This window comes from Macaca thibetana, chromosome X (assembly GCF_024542745.1).
Source record: "Macaca thibetana thibetana isolate TM-01 chromosome X, ASM2454274v1, whole genome shotgun sequence".
In the NCBI taxonomy this organism is placed as follows: Eukaryota; Metazoa; Chordata; class Mammalia; order Primates; family Cercopithecidae; genus Macaca; species Macaca thibetana.
This window is the reverse complement of record NC_065598.1, coordinates 145,263,452-145,286,123: the sequence shown is the minus strand read 5'-3', so window position 1 is coordinate 145,286,123 and position 22,672 is coordinate 145,263,452. Positions and strand designations below refer to the sequence as shown.

General features: G+C 47.1%; 1 protein-coding gene and 1 long non-coding RNA gene across 9 annotated transcripts in view; one reads left to right on the top strand and one right to left on the bottom strand.

Annotated features, from left to right (window-relative positions):
• Positions 1–22,672, bottom strand: part of MAMLD1 (mastermind like domain containing 1) — a 144,577-nt gene that overhangs the window by 4,791 nt on the left and 117,114 nt on the right. For 3 of the 8 annotated variants that reach the window (XM_050775309.1, XM_050775310.1, XM_050775308.1), the window contains one exon: positions 5,927–6,170. The exons of the other annotated variants lie outside the window; for them this stretch is intronic. In XM_050775309.1, the coding sequence (XP_050631266.1) occupies positions 5,927–6,170 (244 nt within the window). The remainder of the gene's footprint in view (positions 1–5,926; positions 6,171–22,672) is intronic. 8 annotated transcript variants of the gene reach the window in all.
• LOC126945449 (uncharacterized) lies at positions 13,428–20,813 on the top strand. The gene is made up of 3 exons (XR_007722452.1): positions 13,428–13,732; positions 13,837–14,009; positions 19,230–20,813. It is a non-coding gene; the product is annotated as an uncharacterized LOC126945449 (long non-coding RNA).

Below are 22,672 nucleotides of genomic sequence, written 5' to 3'. Positions count from 1 at the left end.
ACTTCAAATTACCCAGACAAAGAATGGCTGAGCAAGCCGAGGATGCTGTGGCTGGGGCAGAGCAGACTGTGGGCTATGTAGTGGTGGATGCCTAGCCTCTGCAGGGCTGTCATAGGGAAAGGACATTGGGAAGAGAACCGAGGCTTGTTCCTGGTGGTCCTGGCATGAACGGCCGGATGATCACATGGTCAGGTGGACACAGTCTCCAACACTGGGAGTAGCCAAACACTTACTGCCAACCTCCCGCCCTTCTCCTGACTAGTTGCAGCATAGGCAATTCGGAGGAGCTTCCTGTCGCCATCTGAAAGCTGGCGGGGTGGGCAGGGGGAGGAGTGAGCCAAGTTTCAAGGCCACAGTTTCAGCACTCAGTCTGGGATTGGCTCAAGGAGCAAAGGGGAAGAACATAGCCAGGAGGGAATAACATGAAAGCCCCCAGACCCAGAGAAGGCATGACTTGCTCTGAGACCGTCAGCCAATTGGTGTCAGGTTGTGAGTTGGATCCAGGCCTGACTCCCAGTCCAGTGCTTGAAGCCTCCTCACCCCACATAGTGAGGGGAGCCCGGCCATATCTGCTCAACTGCTGCCATCTCTCTCCCTTTCTCAACCACCAAGGCAGCTCTGTCTGGGAGCACATGCTCCAAGTCCACTTTCTGGTCTGTGTCCCCCCAGACACCAGAGGACTTGACTCTACAACATGGTCTGCCCGTGCAGTGCCTGCTTTTCCAGCAAAGGGCTTCTGGGAACCCTTCTCTGCACTCGGTGGGGCTGGCGGGAGTGGGGCGGGGTAGAGACCCAGTGCTTGGGACTGTGCCCGGCTCTCAGGCCTGGCAGCAGTTCCTGGCCTTGGTTCCTGCCAAGGCAGAGAGGACAAACACATGGCACCGGGAAGACTACACCAGAAGCAATTCCACCAGACTGGGGTTTGCTTTTCTATCCCGCCCTTAGCCTGCTTCCTGTCCTGGTCCCTGCCTCCCCCTCCACTGGAGCTGCTGTGTGGGCAGTGAGGGGCTGTTTCTCAGCTGCCCTATGCAGCTGCCCTCTCCCTGCTGAAGCATTGGCAAGGCGGCAAGGGGTGGGGGTGGGGGTGGGGTGGAATCTGCCTTCTCAAGCTCTCATTATACTGAGCATGTCTCACCCATTATTTGATGTCATCTAGCAACACCCCATGTGGACACTGAGGAGCATGGGGGTCACATGACCACTTCCCAAGGCCGCACCATCCGGATCTGCCTGAGATGGTCAGGTCAGGGTTGGCGGCCATTTCCGAAGGCAGTCCTTTCGCTTTGCCTCTTCTCCTTGTACCAGCCTCAGGACATCAGGGCAGAAGATCTACAGTCCCCAGCTTACTGATGTGACAGCAGAGGCTCAGAGAGGTTAAATGACTTGCCCAAGGTGACACGGCTAAGAAGTACAGTATCTCCTAACTGCAAACCAGGTGCTTCTGCTGCTTCTGGGGACAGATTCCTGGGTGGCTGGCTAGGGCTAAACGGTCCTTAATTCCATCCCCACCGGTTGCTGCATTAGTTTCATCAAATAACACAGTTGTACAGAGGTCGGGGTTGGGGGGAAGGGGCAGATGGAGGCTAGAGAGTGTGACTAAGGAAACAGCAGGGGAAGTGTGGTAAAGTCCAAAGGGAGGGACGGAAAGAGAAAGCCAAGCCCAGGGGCGTGCCAGACAAAAGGAAAGGCCATGCCGGAGCAGGGCAGGCTTCAGCGGGTGCTGGGGCGTCTTCATCCTAGGAAGCACACATTCCAGAGGACCCCGGAGTCTAATGGAAAAGCTGGCCAGCGTATCACTATGGAAACTGCCAAGGCCACACAATGCTGCTGACACCCAGCTTGGGTGCTGGCGGCCAGCTCTGCAGGACCTTCAAGTCCAGGGTGCCACCAGCAAGCGAGGGCCCTCCATGGACTCTTCACCTTACGGCAGTGTCCAGAGGCACCGCCAGTCCTCTGCTGCTATGCTGGTCCTGCTGTACCTGGCAAAAGGAGCCAGAGCATTCTCTCCAGGCCTCCCGAGGAGGCTGCTTCCTTTGTTTTGCAGATGGAGGCTCCCATCCTTTGTTCTGAATCAATGTGCTCCAAAGATAAGCCCCAAGAAAACAGTTGTTGCCTTTTGACACTGACAATTAGAATCGTTGGAAAATGGAGAAAACAGGAAATGACAAATGGTTTCAGTGACCAGGAGGAAACCGTGCCTGAAAGTTGCTGCTTTGTGACTGGGACACTCGCTTTCTGTTCTCTTATGAAGGACGGCCTAGGCCGTGTGGCCTTTTATAAACAAAGCTATGAAGGGGTCGTCAAATTTTCTAGGGTTGCAACTGTGGCACTAGGTCCTATTGTGCCAGGTGACACTGACAAGCAGCACTGAGTTCTGTGCGAGCCCAGGTGTGCTTCTCTCATGGTGACCCCCAGAGAACTAAGGCCCGGCTCTTCCTCTGTCACACCCCCTCCCAGCCCCCACCCTCAGACAAGGGACCACATTCACAGTCTCAGCCAAGATGACAAACTTGGAAGTTCTTGGGATGCCTTTCTAGAAGCTTCAGGCTGATGCCAGGAAGCTGTAAAGCCCCCACCTGTCTCTGGGGGTTGTGTGCTGGGCAGGAGAGAGGGGAAAAAGCCCAAACTCCACCACTGCCTGCTGGCACAACTGAGCCCATGCCAGGCACTGCACCAGCTTCACTCACCAGCCAACACATGCTAATGTCTCCTGTTTACCCAGGTGCAATCACCTGAGTGCTGCCTTCTCACCACTACACGGGAAGAATGATCTCGTTACCAATTCAACCACTTAAGGGGGCAAAAGGACTCCAACTGGGGAAAGGCAGAGGACAAACGATCAGTGGGACTGAGACAGATGCCCACAAAACGTTCCTGGATTTCAGATGGATTTGGGCTGAAGTTCCTTGCCCCATGATCCCCTGGAGGAGAGCATCCTGACTCAGACAAGAATTCAAATGACATAGCTTCTGGGGGATGGCAGTGAATGGATCCAAAGCCTTGTTTTATAAAGAATGTGGAGGAAGGGAGGAAGGAAAGGAGGGAGGGGGAGAGAGAGAGGGAGAGAGAAGAAAGAAGAGGAAGAGAAGGAAGAGGAGGAGGAGGAAGGGGAGGAGGGAAGAGGAGGGAGAAGGGAAAGGGAGGACAGAAGAGGGGAGGGAGGGGGGAGATTATCTACCCCTCCAGCTAGGGAACTCCTGTCTCCTTTCCCAGCAGACACTGCTCCATGAGTGCCCCCACAGAGAGCCAGCCTGCTACACAGCAGAAGGGCTCAGCTACCTGTCCCAAAGGTTGAGCACTAGTGTACTCCACAAGAAAAAGCACCTTCTTTTGTACTTTTTGGAAGCCAGAATTAGAAACAACTCATTCACACTTCTGACTTTTCCTTTGGAATGACAGGAAGATAGTATACTGCATGGGACCACCACACATTCAAGATCTGAGTGGTGGGGACCTCCACCCCCACATGGGTGGAGCCCCCTGAGACCCATGGGCTCTGACTGGCCACGGCCCATAGATAGTGACAACGTAGACAGTGCTGTCTGAAGCCTAGGTGGAGGATGGATGGATGCTCTTAGGAAAAAATTCCCTTCAGTCGTCCTTCAGAAACTATAGCGGCTTCCTAAAATGAATGGCAGGCAAGTTTTGATTGTTTCCTAAGTTCCTCCTAACTCTCAGAGCCTGTGACTCAGCTTCTCCAGAATGCCTGCAGGGAGGCAGGACCATTGGGAGTAATGAGCACGAATTGGGCCACTTCTCCCAGTGGACTGTTAACACCAGGATCTGGGGTGGAACCCACTGAACACCTGCCCTTTTGCGTTGCCTTGGCTCAGCGCCTTTCCTTGCCCAGAATGCAGCCAGAGGGATACGGGCCACAGTAACTCTGGGGCCCCTGAACTTACCTTCCCGAGACCCTGATGGGAAGGTATTGCTTACATGACAGTCCAGTCAGCCCCTCTGTCACTCAGTTGACAAACATTGATCATGGGTCTGCTGTGGGCCAGGCTTTGTTCCAGGCATGGGGATAACACCGTTTGTCTCTACTCTTATGGACACAAGTAAATCAATCAAAGCAGATAATGCTCTAATGACCACCCAGTAGGGTGAAGGAATGGAGAGTGGGCAGGTGCTGGCAGAAACCTAAGGTCAAGTCATGGGACCCCAACAGGGAACTGGAACCTGCCACACCATTTTCTATGTTAGGGATCTTTCCTTGCTCTTCTGGAGACCTGACCCATGGTAACGGTGCTGCCCTCAGGTTTGAACTGGTCTGAACCTGTCACTGGGGCTTCACAAAAGGAATGCCATTGAAAGCAAATGGCAGAAATCTGTATATGAAATTCTTTTTGCCCTTTGTTTTCTGTCTTCCCACATGACCTATGACTGCTGCAAACTCTATTCTGACTCCTCAGTCTTGGCGGGTCTAGGAAGAACTTGGTTTAGATGCTGGGAATGATCCTGGGCAAAGGAAACAAATATATTTCCAGCCTGCCTTTCTTCTTCCCCTGTGGTGCCTGCATCCTCTGTCTCGCACTGACTCACAGGCTGGACTGACAAGGCAGCTGTGCTGAGAGGGAGGATTTAGTGAATGCCAGGCCTGACCCTCAAAGGCCCCCAGGTGGGGCGAATTTCCAAGGTTCTTAGAGAAGATTTGGGGCCACAAATCTGCACTGCCCCTTCACTGCTGGGTGAAAGCTGTTGGCTTGAGAAGAGAGAGAATAGGTGAGGGACAAGAATTCTCAAGGCAAGCTAGCTGAGATCCTTTCATTTGTGGCTTCCAAAGAGGGAAAGGCAAGGCAGACAAGGGTGGAAACAGCGACATCCTGAGGGGACGATGTCCGTTTTGCTAATTCTGTTTCCCTGGCAGCTTTGTGCTGGACAAGATTTCTCTGGTTTCAGCTGAAGAGTGAACAGCTGAGGAGCTCTGTGACTCTGAGAGAGAGAGAGAGAAATCAATAGCCCTTGAAAGGAAAGCACTGCTTGTTCTTCCAGGCCAGGGCAGGCAGGATAAAGAGAACAAGGCTGTACATACCAAAGCAGAATTTCCATTAAAGGCCAGAATCCTGGGAGGCCCTTTCAGCTTAATGACCATCTTCTGATCACTATCACTTAGAAAATGTTCATGTCTCCAGTTTTCTCTGCAGATAGGGCAGACGTCCTGTGCACATTGATATTTTATGCACCAGATGCAATTCTCTGCAAAGGCCCCCTCTGGCTGGTATCCATCCGCTTGCTCTCATGACCACTAATGTGACTCTGGGGGCAGGTCCAGCCATTCCTTCTAGACTCTAGAATCTAGAGGATGATCCCAACTCACAGCCCTCTTGGACAAACTTGGTTTGGATTCCTTCTGCCTGTACTACCTACCAGACTGCCAGTCCTCCAGTAAGGCAATCCAACTTCCTGCCTCTAGGGTGTGGGAGTCCTGGGTGGGGTTTGGAATTCACAGCAGATGGCTGGCAGGAGAGGCAGTTCCCGAGCACCCACTAGGTACCAAGCAGCAGGTATCAGGTGCAGGGCTTCGGAGGTGCAGAAGAACAGCCCCTGTCCCCCTCAGGTTCCCAGTCTGGCCTCAGGGACAGACAGGCAGGCATGGAAATGGGGTACTGGAAGGTGTACAGCTGACGGAGAGAGCAACTGCACCCTGGACAATCCCCCACTCATTTCCCTGGAGGTGGGGCTGAGGCACCTGGAGCACTCTGCTTGCTTGGGTTTTCCCTTTGCCAAAGAATGCCGGGCAGAAAGTAGAGAACAAGCAGGCCCAGGAAGCACTAGAAGTCACTCATGGGTGGACAGAGCTTTACCTTCGGAGCTGTCACCTCCTGTGTTCCTCCCAACAACCCTGTGAGGCAGGTGGGCAGGCTGAGCAGGGGACTGTGCCCCATTGACAGATGAGGAAAGCAAGGCTCAGGGGGAAGTGACTTACCTGTGGCATCGCAGCTAGGCAGTAGTGGAGCGGGCACCTGCCTCCAGGCCTTCGGATCCCAGCTGCCCCAGGGCGCTGCCTCTGAGGTGCTGTACGAGGAGGTGACTCGGGCCAGCTCATGAGCAAACGAGCTGCTGGGCAGGAAGGACTCACTCCCCAGGGCCTGGCAGGACGGGGGCTGTCGCCCGAGGCTGACCTGGGGGGGCCTGGCTTCCCCAAGCTTGCAGGCTTTGTCTACATGAGTCTACAACAACCGATTGAACAATCCATCAGCTGCTTGGCCACAGAATGGTTCTGACTGATCTTGTTACTGCCCTGAGTGCCTAGCTAGGTGGTTTGGGTGTTGTGGTTATACCCACCAACTGGCTTGGTGGAACAAAACCAAACAGCTTTGTGAGCTTAGCTTGTCTTGGGTCGCAGACTTCTTTGAGAAGCAGTTATAAGCTATGGTTTCTCTCCACAGAAAAAGCACTTATGGTGTCTCCCCCTTTCCAGCCCACCAACATTTTATATCTAATTTTGGGGGGTTTTCTGGGCCACTTAATGCCCATCCGTGGATCTCATGTGAAGACCCGCCTGGCTTGAGAAATCACTGTCTTGTTGAAAATGGGAACAAAGCTAAGTCAGATAGCTGGTTCATCTGCAATGACTTTGACCAAGCCTGAACCCACCCTACCCCACCCCCACCCCACTGACCACCCCCCACAACGGAGCACACAACTCTAAACTGGTTTGTAGGTATGTGTGTGTAAACACGCTGAGGAATCTGCAAAACCAAATGGTGAGTGCAAAACCAAACAGTCATGAGTAAATCTCACAATAACCATGTCCTGAGCTGCAGCCCTTGTTGAACTATACCCTACTAGGGCCCCAAGATTTTAGGACTTCTGTGGGTGGTACCTCCCCTTTCTATCATGCTTTAGAAGACAGGGATTTCAGCAGAATTGAATGTATTGAACATATGACCCATTTTTTTCAGCCAAAGGTAGTTAAAATAACTTCATACTTGATATCTATGTCAGCAAAAGCTGCAAAACGCAAATGGGTGGCTGCTAAGAGCCCTGACACCCTGACGAGCACATCAAGTGCTTAGCAACAGTGGTGTCCAAAGGACCAGGTGGAAGCCTGCCTGGATGAGAAGTTGCTCTTCTTTCTACATGAAGCAGCACCTCTACTCTCCTGCTTTTAATACCTGAGCTGTGAGTGATCATCTATGTCCATTAGCAAACATCCCAGTGGAGAAGGAAACACTCATACCTGAAATCTAAGCTACATAGTTGGAATCACTTCAATTTATTGCAATAAACACTTACTAAGCGCCTATTGTGGGCAAGTCTTTGCAATGGATAATAGTTCAGTACATATTTTGTTGTAATATTTGAAATAACAATAAAAATTGCCACCACTGAATGTATTGAGCATTTGCTGTGCTTTAGGCACTAACCGAGGTTCTTTAAATATTTGGTCTTATTTGATCTGTATAAACAGCCATCTATGAGAAAGGGACTATTATTGTCCTTATTTTACAAATGAGGCCACTGAGGCCCAGAGAGGTTAACTAAGTTGCCCAAAATCATACAGCCCATTAGTAGCAGAGCAGGATGCAAACCCAGTCTTGCCTCATTCCCAAGCCCACATGTCGTTTGCATTGGTATGGATGTGTGCATGTGTTTAGTCATTAGCACGTTATATGACAAGCAAGTTTTGAAACACAGAAACTTAAAATGTGCCATTAAGAAAAGTACAAGCAAGGTTTTCCAAGGGGAGGTGTGGACCTCCAGACAAAATTTTAAGAACAAATTATAAATACTTAAAAATGGGAATAAAAAGACAACCTAACTACCTGAAGAGTTTTAGAGATGACTCATGCCCACCCTCTAAAACCCAAACAAAAACAACAAAGTCAAGAAAACCCATGAAATCTTAGCAAGCAATTTCTATGTACTTGTGAAAAGGATTTCTTTACCATTCTAATGGGATTTGTGCCAACCATAGAGGTCTCAGTGCCCCTCCCGTGGGGTGGTTCGTGAGTACAGAGCTGAGCTCACTGGCCATCTGCAGCTTCATGAAATCAAGCTCCAGTTTGTCCTTGGAGCAAGGTTATCTGGGACATGAGCAGAGACATTGCTTTCTATAATGGACAATTCTTTCTGCCTGCATACCTAGCTCCTTGATAACTTTAAACACCATTTCATAGCCACACTGGAGTTTTGAAGACCTCAATATGCAAATATTACTCTGGCTCTGATTACTTGTCTGCTCCATGACAACACACTCTAAAAGCAATGAATGGGGCTTATTTGTAGAGAACTGAAGCGTTTTAAGCTTTTGCTCAGGAATCCCTGGTAGCTTCGTGTGACTTGCAAGATATTAGTGATGGGTCAAGAAACAGGGCCCCCCATCAGCATTAACATACGCTTGCAGTGCCTCAGTAGTCCATCAGGCAGAAAAAACTGCAGATGGCACATGGAAATGACCAGCGGCGGAAGATACCCCGACAGCGTGGGCAGTTCTATTTCAGCAGCAATCAAGAGGGGGCCTGGAGCCACTCAATCAAGTGGAGCAGGATGGGAGCAAGCACTGTGCAGGCCAATGCAATCCCCAGTTAAAACACAAAATAAATAAAAGAGATGAGATTCAGTCTCTTGACTCTGACTGACTGGGAGCTTTATAGCTGATGCTTGCGTCTTTTCTCCATTTTATTTAATTAGGAAAAGAAACTGCTTATCACACACTCTAAGTGTGAGGTACAACCTCCACAGAAAAGGTTGTTAGGAACATTTCAATTTCTAGAAGTTTCTAAACACAAGGTAAATCCATCTCTGTCCTTGGGATCACTGCGCATCTCAGAAAGGCAAATCAATCAGTAATTGGTGGGCATAATTACTAGCTCATGGACTGACAAGTTCTACACTATTTCAAATCTCACAGAAGTAAGCCATGGGACAGATAGAGTCTGATAGCGGCGCCCCGTTTCCTGGAGGTCACACCTACTCATCCCCCTGGACCCTGGGCTTCTCATGATTGTCAGAGTGCTTGCTGGAACCAGGTCAACCCAGTTTCCCTTTCCCTGAAAAATCCTCCAATGGCTCAAACCAGACTAGAGATGCAAGTGCAAGCACATCCACCCTCTCAGCAGCCAGGTTTTGCGCTCCATAATGTCACGTACCCCCAGTCATACCAATCTCCTTGGAGCTCTCCAGACAGGCTGCCATGTGTGCTCGGCCCTCTGTGCTTGTGCTCCTTGGTTTGCCAAGCCTGGAATGCCCTTTCTCCATGATTGTACTCTGGGAATTCTGTGTGTCTTTTGAGATGAAGCTCCTCCACCCTGGAAATTCTGCCTCTCTTTCCAGGTCCAGCTTCTGTGGCTGAATACCCTTGGCTGACTAAACATTCTTGCCGGGCCAAGTCTTAATCATCTCTAAATCCCTCTGGTGTCCCGACAGTATCTAGCCCAGGCAAAGGGCTCAGCAAATACTTGCAAAATTCAATAAACTTTACTATGTTACTAGCTTGGCATGGTGTTCTAGGCACTTGGGAGATTATAATCTGGTGAACATTGTGCTAGCCTTTTTTTCTGGGATAAACATCAATGATAAACTGAGCCTTTACTCTCATTTTAGCATATCTACTCATCTCTTTTCAATGCTGGTTGGTTTATAAAACCCATTAGTAGAACAGAGAGTGATCATAATCATATGGTGAAAATAACATCAGCTAACACATTTACTGAACATACTTTAGTGTGCTGGGCACTGAACTCTGTGCACACATGAATTTGAGATAGATTGTTCCTAGCTAATAAGACGAGGAAGTGGAGATGGGCTTACTCAGATCACACAATAGCAAGGTGGGGTACAGACAGAAACCAAGCTAGAAACCAAGAAATCCCCAGGTTTGGAAATGCATGGGCTCCTTCTCTGCACATGGCGAGGAGCAGTCAGGTGCTCCTCCTTCTTTCATACTGAAATAACTCTGCTTTGTTGGCTGTTCTGTGACACTCTGTGCTATTCCGTAGCTCAAATGGCTCTGGTGCAAGAAGCTCAGATTATGACTAACCCCCATAGATATTCAGCTGCTTTGCAAGAAGTGGATGACTGCTCTGGGTTTATAAATTATTGACTAGATTGGATATTGGCCCAATCTTCACTCTGGTGATTCAGAAGGAGACGTATGCACATTTGCAAGGTTATAGTAGTGCACTCTAATTACACTGGCTTCTGAGAGCTTGTAGGTTTCTTGACTTAATCATTCTGGAATTAAGGTAATGGATCCTTAACACCTTTTCTTTCTCTGACCTTTACTAACCATGTAACAGAAATGAGCAGAGAAAACCCGAGAAAGCGAACTGGAGACTTGATGAGTGTGCCAAAGACACCTGGAGTCCAAGGTCCTCTGTGGCTCCCTGACTTCAGAAGCCAGCCTCAGTTGTTCAAGTCACTCGTGAGGTTACTATGCTAGAGCACTAAGTATTATCCAGATAGCCCAAAGAGGTGAAGGCAGACATGTGGAAGAACCTGGATTTTGGGGCAAGTTGGTGAATGCCTCCTGTCCCATGTCAAAGAGAGGTGATAGGAGACAACTTTGTGAATTTGAAATAATGCGCTGGGGAAACAGAAAAATGTCATGTGAGTCACTCTTCTTGGCTTTTTTCTTGCCATTACCCTACTTGGCCAAGTGCAAATGGAATTTCAATATATCATAAGTATGCATCTATTGATAACAATGCAAGAAAGCTGTACAATTCAAGTCTGAGATTTTGTAAGAAACAGAATTTCAGAATCTCTGTAAGCAGCGCCGTCCAACAGAACTTCCCGAGTTGATGCTGAATCATCCCAGAAAGAATAGAATGCTCTAGAACTGTGCTGTTCAATATGGTAACCACTGGCCACATGAAGTGTGTAGCACTTGAAATGTGGCTAGTACAAATGAAGAACTGAACTTTTTAAAATTTAATTTTTAAAATTTAAAATTTAACTTTTAAAATTTAAATAGTTACATGTGACTGCTGGCTACAGCATTGGACAGCACAGCTCTTTGGCATAGAGGCTAAGAGTCCAGGCTCTGGAAAAAGAGTGTCTGGACTTGAATTATGTGTTTGCCACTTCCATGCTTTGTAATTGTGGGAGAGTTACTTAACGTTTCTGTGCCTTAATTTTCTCATGTGCCTTAATTTTCTCATTTGCAAAAGGGATTAATAGTTGTATATTATTCATAGAGTGGTAAAGGTTAGGAGGACTAATAGAATTAACACATATGCAGTGCCTGGCATGTTGTATGCACTCCAGGAAGGTTAGCAGCAGTATTAATTAACAATACTTCCACCAGGTATTGAGCCCCTTTCAACGGTCCAGGCACTGATCTATGAATTTTACACAGATTAACTTAAAACTGGACATGCTGTTCTAGGTGTGGTCTGGCCAACATGACTCAGCAGGACCTGTGTTTTGGTAAAGTAAATTAATAATAATTGATGATGGTAATGATATTATAAATATTTATTGAGAAGTTACTCAATGTAAGGCACTGACCCTTTCCCAGGGTCATTTCAATTAATGAATCCTCAGAACAATCCTATGAAGAAGGTACTATTATGATCCCATTGTAAAGATAAGGAAACTGAGGCACAAAAAGGTTAAGCAACCTGCCCATGATCACCCATTGGTAAATGCCAGAGCCTAGACTAGAACCTAGGTATTGTCTGATTTCAAAGCCTGTGCCAAGCTTTGTGTGAACAAAGTGCCCAGGTGAAACTTTTGTTATTGCAGTAAGTAGACTAGCAGCAAGAATATTTTGGAAGGCCACTGGGATTCTACAGCTGTGCAATGGCTGCAGGGCTGGCTGCTGTGAGACCCAGGTGGCTTCTTCTTTTTATAATAACTGTACCTTGAAATGAGAAGAACTCCAAGTTGGGGAATCTCTGTTATGATATGTGTGGTATGGTGGGTGGAGGAGGTACATAAGTTTCACTAAAGAAATTCTGGCTGGGCACAGTGGCTCATGCCTGTAATCCCAGCATTTTGGGAGGCTGAGGTGGATGGATCACCTGAAGTCAGGAGTTCGAGACCAGCACGGCCAACATGGTGAAACCCCATCTCTACTAAAAATATAAAAATTAGCTGGGCATGGTGGTGCATGCCTGTAGTCCCAGCTACTTGGAAGGCTGAGGCACAAGAATCACTTAAAACTGGGAAGCGGAGTTTGCAATGAGCCAAGATCACGCCACTGCACTCCAGCCTGGGTGACAAAGTGAGACTCCATCTAAAAAAAAAAAAAAAGAAAAAAAAAAAGAGAGAAGAAATTCTACAGAAAACTCGATGGTAGCGCCAATCCCATTCATTTGGTGAATCTGTTCTGTAAATTTGCATTTCGTAGAAGTTTTCTTGGAGCAGGGTACCCCCTAAGCAAGACCTGGAAGAGTTTAGGCTTTCCTGGAGTTTTTCAATCACAAATGTATATAATTTAACTTTAACATTTCAAAATGTAAGTGTTTATGGCTGACTGAAATTGACTGGGTCCAAAATCAAATTCACTTCATCATGTAAATTCTCAGATTTGAAATTTAATTACAAAATTAAGTTCAACTGATAAATTGCTACTTTGACAAGGGGAAAAAGAACCCAATAACAGAAAAAGGTAGAACCCATATAAAGAAATGAAGGAATTACTATCCCCTGGGCAGTCACCTCACTGTGGCACATTCCTGTGGATATCCCATAGTACCTGGCATAGAGTAAATCTGCAGTACACTTCCCACTTCTGAGGTTGAGGCTGTGGGGCAGTTTCACAGTGACCAAGGCTGTGCCTATTGTCAGCAATGCTGGGTAATGAGGTTGGTGGGCCTCTGGGCATCATGCTACTTGGGGGAGCATCAGGGACTGGGTAAAAGGGAAAGGGCATCAAGGCTCTCCAGAGTCTAGAGTTTCAGTAGCCAACAGAGGCCTGTGGCAATCGTTGCCCTGACAGTTTCTGGAAGGTTTCTATTTTCTCATGATGATGATGATAGTGATGATGACAATAGCTACCATATATTGAACACATACAATGTGCCAGATGCTGAGTGAAACACTATAAATGTTTACTAAGTGAAATGTTCAATACCCATGGCAAGCCTGAAAGACGGGTACCACTATGATCCTCACTTAATAGGTGGGGGAAAATAAGGTTCAGAAAAGCAAAGTAACTTGCTCAAAGTCACACCATATGTAACTGGCAGAGCTGGAAGCTGAACCTGAGGTTGACTTACATGAAAATCCAGGCTCTTAACCGCAAATACTACAAATGCTTCAATATGAAGCAATATTCAAAACATAACCCTCACCCCAACCCCCACCTCCCTTCCCACCCTCAAATTCCCTCAGTATCTCCTTGATGGGTACAGTGAGCGCTGCTGATAGGCCTTGGACTTCCAAGGGAGCCGCCATCCAACTAACTGTCACGTTTGGGCAACCGAGGAAGGGAGTGGCAGGATTTCCTTTGGAGATTTCCGGAATTAGACAGCAGATTTAATGCATGCATCTAAATTCTCTCTCTCCCAGAGCCTCATTGAAACTACAGTAAGAGTTTATGTTTTGTTTTGTTTTTAAAGACAAAATCCCACCAGGATAGAGAGAATAGGAGAGGAGATAACAGCATTATAATTTATGAAGCTAAAATATAGATAGACCAGGATTAACTGACTACACAACACCAAGGAAGCTGAATCACAAGACAGCAGAGGAGAAAACTGGAAAGGAACGTGGTCTATATGGCAGAATCTTCCCCAGGCTCAGGAAGAGGAGTTCTAGATTATCTCAGAACTGGGAGGTAAAGTGGAATGGGGGGATATGGCCAGTGTAATGGGTTTGGGCTGAAAGCTGGTTAAGGAGCAGGCAGATCTCTAAATTCCCTCTCTGACTCTATGTCCCCAGGCATCTCCCTGTCCCCCAAACTGGAAGAGGTCTGGCTTGACCCTTGTCTGGCGAATTTCCTGCTCTGCTTTCCTAGTCCTGCTGGCCGGATCAGCGGAGGCCACTCTTCACCCCACAGGGACGTTCTGTGTTGCCCTACACCTGGGAACTGGAGGTACTGGAGGCAGGCTGCGGTGAGTTTGAAAGCAAAACCCAGAGGGCAGTCCAATCTCTTTGGCCATATTTCTTCTGTATATCCAATACCATGTCCACAACTCTGCCAGTGTCCTGATGGTTGTGGGCTCTACACATTCCCAGGAAGCTGAAGGCAGATAATGACCAGGGACAGGTCAGCCTCTCTTCTTCTGAAAGCCTTCATCTACTAATGGCCTGGACTCTTCCTTAAATGCCTAGATTGTGCTTGCCAGTAAGGTTTTTTGTTTGTTTGTTTGTTTGTTTTGAGACAGAATCTCACTCTGTCGCCCAGGCTGGAGTGCAGCGGCATGATCTAGGCTCACCACAACCTTCGCCTCCTGGGTTGAAGGGATTCTCCTGCCTCAGCCTCCTGAGTAGCTAGGATTACAGGCACATGCCACCACGCCCGGCTAATTTTTGTATTTTTAGTAGAGATAGGATTTTGCCATGTTGGCCAGGCTGGTCTTGAACTCCTGACCTCAGGTGATCCACCCACCACGGCCTCCCAAAGTGCTGGGATTACAGGTGTGAGCCACTGCACCCGGCCAAGGTTTTTGTTTGTTAGTTTGTTTTGTTTTGAGACAGGGTCTCACTCTGGTCACCCAAGCTGGAGTGCAGTAGCACAATCACGGTTCACTAAAACCTCCAACTCCCTGGTGGGCTCAGGTGATCCTCCTACCTCAGCTTCCCAGGTAGCTGGGACTACAGGCATGTACCACCACACCCAGCTAATTTTTTGTAGTTTTAGTAGAGACGGGGTTTCCCCATGTTGCCCCGGTTGGTCTCAAACTCTGGGCTCAAGCGATCTGCCTGCCTCAGCCTCCCAAAGGGCTAGGATTACAGGTGTGAGCCACTGTACCTGGCACCACCACTAAGCTTTAGAAAATGAAGCAATTTACAAGTTTTAGTCTATTAATAAGTGATGAAGCTCTGTAGAAAAGCAGGGGAATAATTATCTTTTATCAGGAAGGTCACATGGGGATCTGCTTGGGGGTTGTCAACATTCTACTTCTTGGCCGGGCGCGGTGGCTCAAGCCTGTAATCCCAGCACTTTGGGAGGCCGAGACGGGCGGATCACGAGGTCAGGAGATCGAGACCATCCTGGCTAACACAGTGAAACCCCGTCTCTACTAAAAATACAAAAACTTAGCTGGGCGAGGTGGCAGGCGCCTGTAGTCCCAGCTACTCGGGAGGCTGAGGCAGGAGAATGGCGTAAACCCGGGAGGCGGAGCTTGCAGTGAGCTGAGATCTGGCCACTGCACTCCAGCCTGGGTGACAGAGCGAGACTCCGTCTCAAAAAAAAAAAAAAAACAAAACATTCTACTTCTTGACCTGATCAGTGTTGACAGCAGATTTTCATTTTTTACTTCTTTATTAAACTGTACATATAGGCCTTGCACACTTTTCTACATCAATGTTATATTTCATAATAAAGGGAAAAGCTATATACACAACTTGATACCAGTAATGTGAAATATATAGAAACAAATGACTGAAATACTGCACTCCAATATGTTCACACAGTAGTTGTTTCTGGATTATTTAAACATTAAATGTTTATGTATTGTATTATGCCATGAGGTTTGTGCTTTCCACTTTTCTGCATTTTCCAAGTTTACTACAAAAGGTACATATTACTCTTATAATCAGAAAGTCATAAAATATATTTAAAGAGACAAAATTGAAACTAATAAGGATCAACACAAAATAGATGAGCCATCTGTGGAAATCTGCGCAGAAGAATACTACCTAAAGAGATTGGTGACGTGCATGATCTCACTAGGATGAGCTCAAAGCTTGCAAGAGCCCAGGGTCTATTTCTAGGGCTGGCTCTTGGAAGCCAGGATAGTTGTTATCTCTGGGAAGAGGGAGGGGCACACAAGGGGCTTCTAAAATATTCTGAATGTTCTATTTCTGAACCTGGTTGGTGGGTACATGACTGTTGGTTTTATTATTATATGTTTTATATACTCTTCCGTATGTATGGTGTGGATTCCAAAAAAAGATTTCCTTTAGAGGAAACCAGGATCATGTAAGTAGAAAATATGGTGCTATGTTGAAGGAAAAACTCAAGTTTATATAAAATCATCATCATTTATAGGTTTAAAAAGTTGCTTTGGAATTTTGGTCTAACTGACTTGTCTTTTCTGCAGCAAATCATGCTCCTTCTGGACCTGCTCCAGGCAGAGGGGATTAGGGTGGGTTCAAGGCTGCAAGTACTTAGCTCAGCACACTCTCCTCATGGGATTTAGGGTTTGTCTGGTGTTGGCTCTCTGAGCGCTTGTCAGGAATGCCAACCCTTCCAAGGTTCAAAATTTGAAGGCTGCCTTCCTACCCCAGATTTTGTCCAAATAGATACTCAAGTATGTGTTTCAACTACAAATGACCCTGTGCTTTCCTGCTACTCCTCTCTTTCATGGTAACCTGTCTGATGTCCTTCCTTCCCTACATTTATGGGAGGGGGATCTCATTCTCTGTTCTCCTGTCACCGAAGCCTCCACCTTCGGTCTTCTTCTGACCCGTCTGGTTTTCCTGGAGCCACCTCCTCTCCTTACCACCCTCACACTTTTGTAACTTGAGGAGAAATGAGAGATCACCTAGTCAGGTCATCATTCTCTGTAGATGAAGAGGCCCAATGGTTTGCTCAAGAATTGCCAAGTGAGTTAAAGACAGAGAGTATGAGAGTCAGCAAGACCTACAGAAAGCATCTATCCTCACTGTTTTGCAGGGACTTAGTCTTTGTGTGTGGACCCCTGGAATGCCACCCACTAAGAAACGTTGGCTGACACCAACTCCCCACTTGGTAGGTGGGGACACTGAGACTCATGGTAGGAAAGGGCCTTGCCCTAAGCCAGGGCTGAGTGGAACTCATCACTCTGAATTTTCAGTCCAGGGCATCTTGTTGCGACTATCCCAAAGGCAGCCACTTTCCCTGGTCTGAAAGACAGGAAGAGAGAAGAGAAGGGTGGAAGGCAGAGTATGCAGCTTTGATGCATATCCTGGTGAAAAAAGATCTATATGAGAAGCAAATTTCACGAAAGGGAAGAGAAGAAAGTGTGCCATACATTGCTGGCCCATTTCAACCTTGCTTTGATTCTTGCTGAAAAGGATACCCTGTATTTCTGAGTTCAACATGCAGGCCAGTGTTGGGGAAGCCACTGCACCTCTACTTTAGCCTCCAGGGCTGTGCGCCTGCAAATGACCTGCAGCCTTGGTGCCTCGCTCTCCAGACTGCATTTTGGAAGATGGGACAGAGGCTTATGGAAGCCCACATTAGAACAGGGGAGCAGAATGGGTGAGATGGGGGATCCTTGATAGTGAACCAGATGAAGGAATGGTAGTCAAATGCCAGGCCTCCTTTGTGACTTCAATCCAAAGGCTCTGAAGCCCTTCCAGGGCGGAACATCAGGCATGTTTACCCCCACTGTCCTCAACAGTGACAGAGGTGCAGTCTTGGGCAGCTGGCCATTTTGAATGCAACCTCCTTAATCTCAAATGGGAAGGCTCCCAGCAGGACCCCTGTAATGCACACCTGGAGGAAGCTAGACTAACCAGAACCTCAGTACAGTTCCATCTGGGATGCCCAGGTCTGAGACGAAAAAGGTAACTCTCTTTTCTGAGTCCTGGCCCAGTTATGTCTCTCTCCGCCTCATTCTCTGAGATGCCTGTCTCCCCTTTTTTTGTCCCATCAGGAGGCAAGAGCTATCACTAGGCCAGACTCTGCCAGAAGCCAAGCCAGCTTGTTATCCAGCTTCTCAGGAAGCAAAGAACAGCCTTGTTCCTATCTTATCTCCACTGTCCCCTGTCCCCGCTCCACCTCCCAGCCATTCAGCTTCTGGCTTTCCTAGAGCTGCCTGCTTCTTTGTGGTTCTCCATTCCTTGAAAAGACTTTCTAGTCATTAGTGTCTATAAATGGCCACTTAGCCCAGATTACAGTGAGGTCAACAGCTGGGGCTCTGAGAGTTGTCACACACTGGCACAGGAGAGGAGGCTATTCCCCCAGAGAATTCGGAGGGCACTCCCATCCACTTACAACAAAAAGCCCATCCACTGTGCTTGGCAGTAGGTGATCTGAGAACTAATGGAATCAGGTTAATCCTGTTGCACTGTTCAGTGAGGAGAGCAGTGATGGGCACTGGAAAATACCAGAGACGAGGCAGGGGACCTGAAATCTAGGCTTAGCTCCTCATATACTTGCAGCTGTGTGACCTCAGACAACCAGTGTTACCTCTCTAAGCCTCAGTTTCCTCATGCAAAAGGAGGGGGAATAACAACAGAGCCCACTGCTTGGGGGTGTTGTGAGGACAGGATGAAAAAACAGAGAAATCCCTCAGTACAGGACTCAGTGCAGTGGACACTCTTGCAAGGGCTGGTTCGGCCTCCTACCCCTACCCTCACCGGTATAAACAACTCTGGCCTAGAAGTCAGATGACCTGAGTTTTAATCTCAGCTTTGCCATCAGCTGTGTGAACTTGAGAAAGTCCCTTTCCTTTTTACACCTATTGAGATGATCATGTATTTTTTGTCTTTTATTCTGTTAATATGGTGTATTACGTTGATCGATTTTCATAGATTGAACCAGACTTCTATTTCTGGGATAAATCTCACTTGGTCATGGTGTATAATCCTTTATACACATGTTGCTGGATTGAGTTTGCTAGTGTTTTGTTGAGGATTTTTACATCTTGATTCATAGGGGATATTGGCGTACCTTCCCCTTTTAGGGCCACAGTTTCCCTACGATGATGTAGTTGAACTAGATCGCCTCCAGGGTCTTTCAGGACTCATGTCCTCTGATTCTGTGAAACTAAGAAAATTTAAGAAATCGTGATTCACAGGCATCGGGCAGGAAAAACTTAGACTCCTTGTAGCATAATTAGGAGGCCAAATATTCAGTCTGCTTATTTCTCAAATAACTTTAGTGTCTTCAGTCTGCCCCAACTCTGAGGCCTTATAATCTTTAGATGCTTATGATGGCAACTAAAGCCTACCAGCTAATTCATTTTAAAGTTCTTCCAAATGCATAGGGTTTTATTTTTTCTAGACCTGGGTTCAGATGGGGAATTCGACAAACAATGGAAAGGGGGAAAAAACAACAATCTAAACACTGAGTGACAAAGTAACAAAGAAAGAGTCTAGCTATCAGCCAGTCAAGCCAGCCTTGGCTTTGTTATCCGAAGTAGTCAGTCTAATTCTACCACCAGTTTCTGTTCCTGTAGTTGTCTACTGCCTGCCAGGGACTCTGCCTTCCTAGCCACAACTACCAAGGGAAGGATGTGGTGACCATACCAGTGGCTGCTGACATCTCCTGCCATGGGAAGCATAATTGCCTCCAGCAGCCACCCCCTTGGAACCATCACTGTTGCTGCACTTGGCCTGGGCTGTACTCCCCGCCAATGACTGAACATGGTGAGCATAGTAATGCAGGCCCACTTCTGTGAGGAGCAGGACTCCTCCAGTAGGTGACTTTGGCTCAAGGACTCTCTATTGGCCTGGTTGAGCTTTTCCTGAACTGTGCTACTGTCTAAGACTCTTCTTACCCAATCCTCCTTCTGGCCCCAGTTGTCACAGACCACCTGCATTGTGGTCTGAGTCTCTCCCCACCTTCTCTTGCTCTTCCCTGTTTATCTTTCACAGGCATTTCCCCCAATACATTCCTTGAATGTCTAACCCAATACTGGTGCCTGACTTTTGGCAGACCTAAGCAGACACAAAGGAGCACTTGGTTACCTAGCAATTCTTCCTGCCACAAACATCAAGGGAACCCTTTTTCCCTCACCCCTCTGCCACATCCCACACTGCCCTAGTGAACAACCTCAGAGAGTGCTGTTGTGTAATATTAGGCTGGTGCAAAAGTAATTGCGGTTTTTGCCATTACTTTTAATGGTAAAAACTGCAATTACTTTCGCACCTACCTAGTATTTGTGTTCCCCCAAATTCATATGTTGAAATCTAATCCACAATATGATGTTATTAGGAGGCAAGGCCTTGAGGAGGTGATTAGATGATGGGGTGGAGCTCTCCTGAATGAGATTAGTGTCCCTATAAGAAAAAGCCCAAGGAAGCTACCTTGACTCTTCCATCATATGAGAATGCAGCAAGAAGGCACCATCTACTAATCAGGAAGAGAGCTCTCACCAGACACTGAATCTGCCAATGTCTTGATCTTAAAGTTCCCAGCCTCCAGAACTGTGCACAATGCATTTCCATTGTCTCTAAGCCACCCAGTCTATGGTATTTTGTCATAGCAGCCCGAACTGACTAAGACAGTGAGCCACATGAGAAGTACCCCATCCCCTCCCTTAAGCACTTGGCTCACAGATCAGTGAGTTCATTTCTGCCTGAGTTTTATTGTTATTCTGTAGATTTCTTGGGCTAGATATATTTTTCTGTTATTTTCCTTCTTCACCTCAGTCATGAATTGGTTGTTTTAAAAAAGACAATGTAAGTCATGGGGAAACTCCAGACAACTCTACTCTCCTAGGGTTCCTGATAAGAGGGGGTTCAGTTGAGTCCTCTGATGGTCTCTACCTGCCAAAGTCCAGCAGCCCTTAGCAAACATGCTGCTCGTGCCCTGTAGAGAAGGTTCTGGTGTCCCACCATACTTCTCTCTCCCTCATGAAGGGCTTGCAACCCAGCAAATGGATGGCTTATATGGGTCTGTTTCAAAGGAAGAAGAGCCAGCTCTGGGAAGCACAACAATGAGCATAAGCATAACCTACTACTGTGCCTGGGAAAGCAGACAACTTTTTTGATGTATGACTATCTAATGAGAATGGAATCCATCAATTACCTTAAACTTAGGCACAGTCTTCAAATTCAACATTTGTGGGATATACTTTTAGTCAGTTTGTATACTTTATTTGTAATAAATAATCTGGCTTCTCTAAAGAAATTATTTTAAGTGTTTGGTTTGGTTTGATTTAACGGTAAAACTATATCAGTGGCAGAGAATTATAGCAATGGTGATAAACTATAGAATATAATAAATTCATATCCTATTCCTACATTTGAAGCTGCCTGCAGATGCGTTCAAGATGCAGCCAGAAGTCAGGAGACTCAGGCTATTATTCGGGGCCCATCATTTTACAGCCTTGCTGGACTCCCACTTTCTCAGGGGAAAAATGTGGTGTTCATCCAGATTAGCTCTCCAGGCCCTGTTGAATTGGGCACTCTGTAAGCTGGAGGATCTTCTATTGCCTTCACCTAACTATCTATCAACAACCCGAATGGGCATGGGGGAAGAGGGAGCTGGGCATTGACTCAAGGGGCTGTTATCTGAAGAAGAGAGGCCCAGGGTGTCTGGTAGAGAGATACCTTGGGCCCGGAAGGCACCAGATTCCCAGAGAGGTAAGGCGGAGGGCCATGAAAAAGTTGGCTGTAGATGCCAGGGACTCTGGGACTCTCCAGTTGTGTGTTTGTGTCTTCCGAAGACTTGTGTTTCATTCCTTTGAAGCATGCATAATCATACATTGTGGGATGTGTTATATAGATTGCTCAATAGTTCACCACTGTAATAAAATACTATGACTGGAATCTGCCCCCAGTCTGCCTTTGATAGCACTTGTGCAACACACATTTACTGAGCATTTACAGTGATCCAGGACCTGTGTTGTGAAAACATCGATGGACAAGGCAGATATGGTCCTTGCCCTTTTAGAGCTGGCACATTCACGTAATGGTGGAGCATGTCAGTGAAGATTTTTAATAAAGGCTGGTAAGTGCTATGAAGGAACATTGCAGGGCACTAGAGAACAAATAACAGGAGAACCTGACCTAGGCTGGGGTGGGGCGTTGGTTAGAGGAGGCTTCTCAGAGGAAATTGGGTTTAAGCTGTGACCTGAGGATGAATAGATGTTGGCCAGGTGAGGGGCCCTGGGGAAGAAAATTGGCAAAGTTCCCAGACCAACTTGATCTATGTCACAGCTTCACCCAGTGCCACTCCTATTCTAAGACCCGGTGAATACCCAGGTCACATAGGGAGAATGCTTGCAAAATGTAGCCTAAGGATCCAGGATTTCCTTGGGAAAAGAGCTGTTTTCTGCAGTCAAGTGGAATCATTCCACAGACTGCTGTGCTGTAGTAGATGGGGTTGGGGAGGATGGAAAAGCCTTTATCTTTCTGTTTCTAATTTCTTCGACTCCAGAAAATTCACTTTCCTGAAGCTCTAAGGTGTTCTTCACTTTCAGCCTCAATTGTTGAAAATTAGATTACAAACTAAAGCAGGAACTCCATGATATTTAAGTCGTTCATACAGTAGAGTTGGGTGTGTCCCATTTATAAAACAATCCATCATAAGTCGGTATAGAGCAGAAGAGAGAGCTAAGAAAAATCCCTGAGTCCTAAATGTCAGAATCAGAAGGGCCCATAAGGATAATCTACATTAGAGGTTCTCAAAGTGGAGGGGCGGGGGTGTCCTTGTACTAGCAGCAGCAGCAGCAGCTCCTGGAAATCTATTACAAATGCAAATTCCAGGGCCCCACCCATATCTATGGAGTCAGAAACTCGGGATGGAACCCAGTAATCTGCATTTTAACAAGCTCTCCAGGCCACATTCCAATGTGAGAATCACTAGCTTAATCCAATCCTCTCATTATACAGAATAGGAAACTGAATCTCAGAGATGCATGGACCACCTGACCCCTGGTCAAGCCTTGCTACC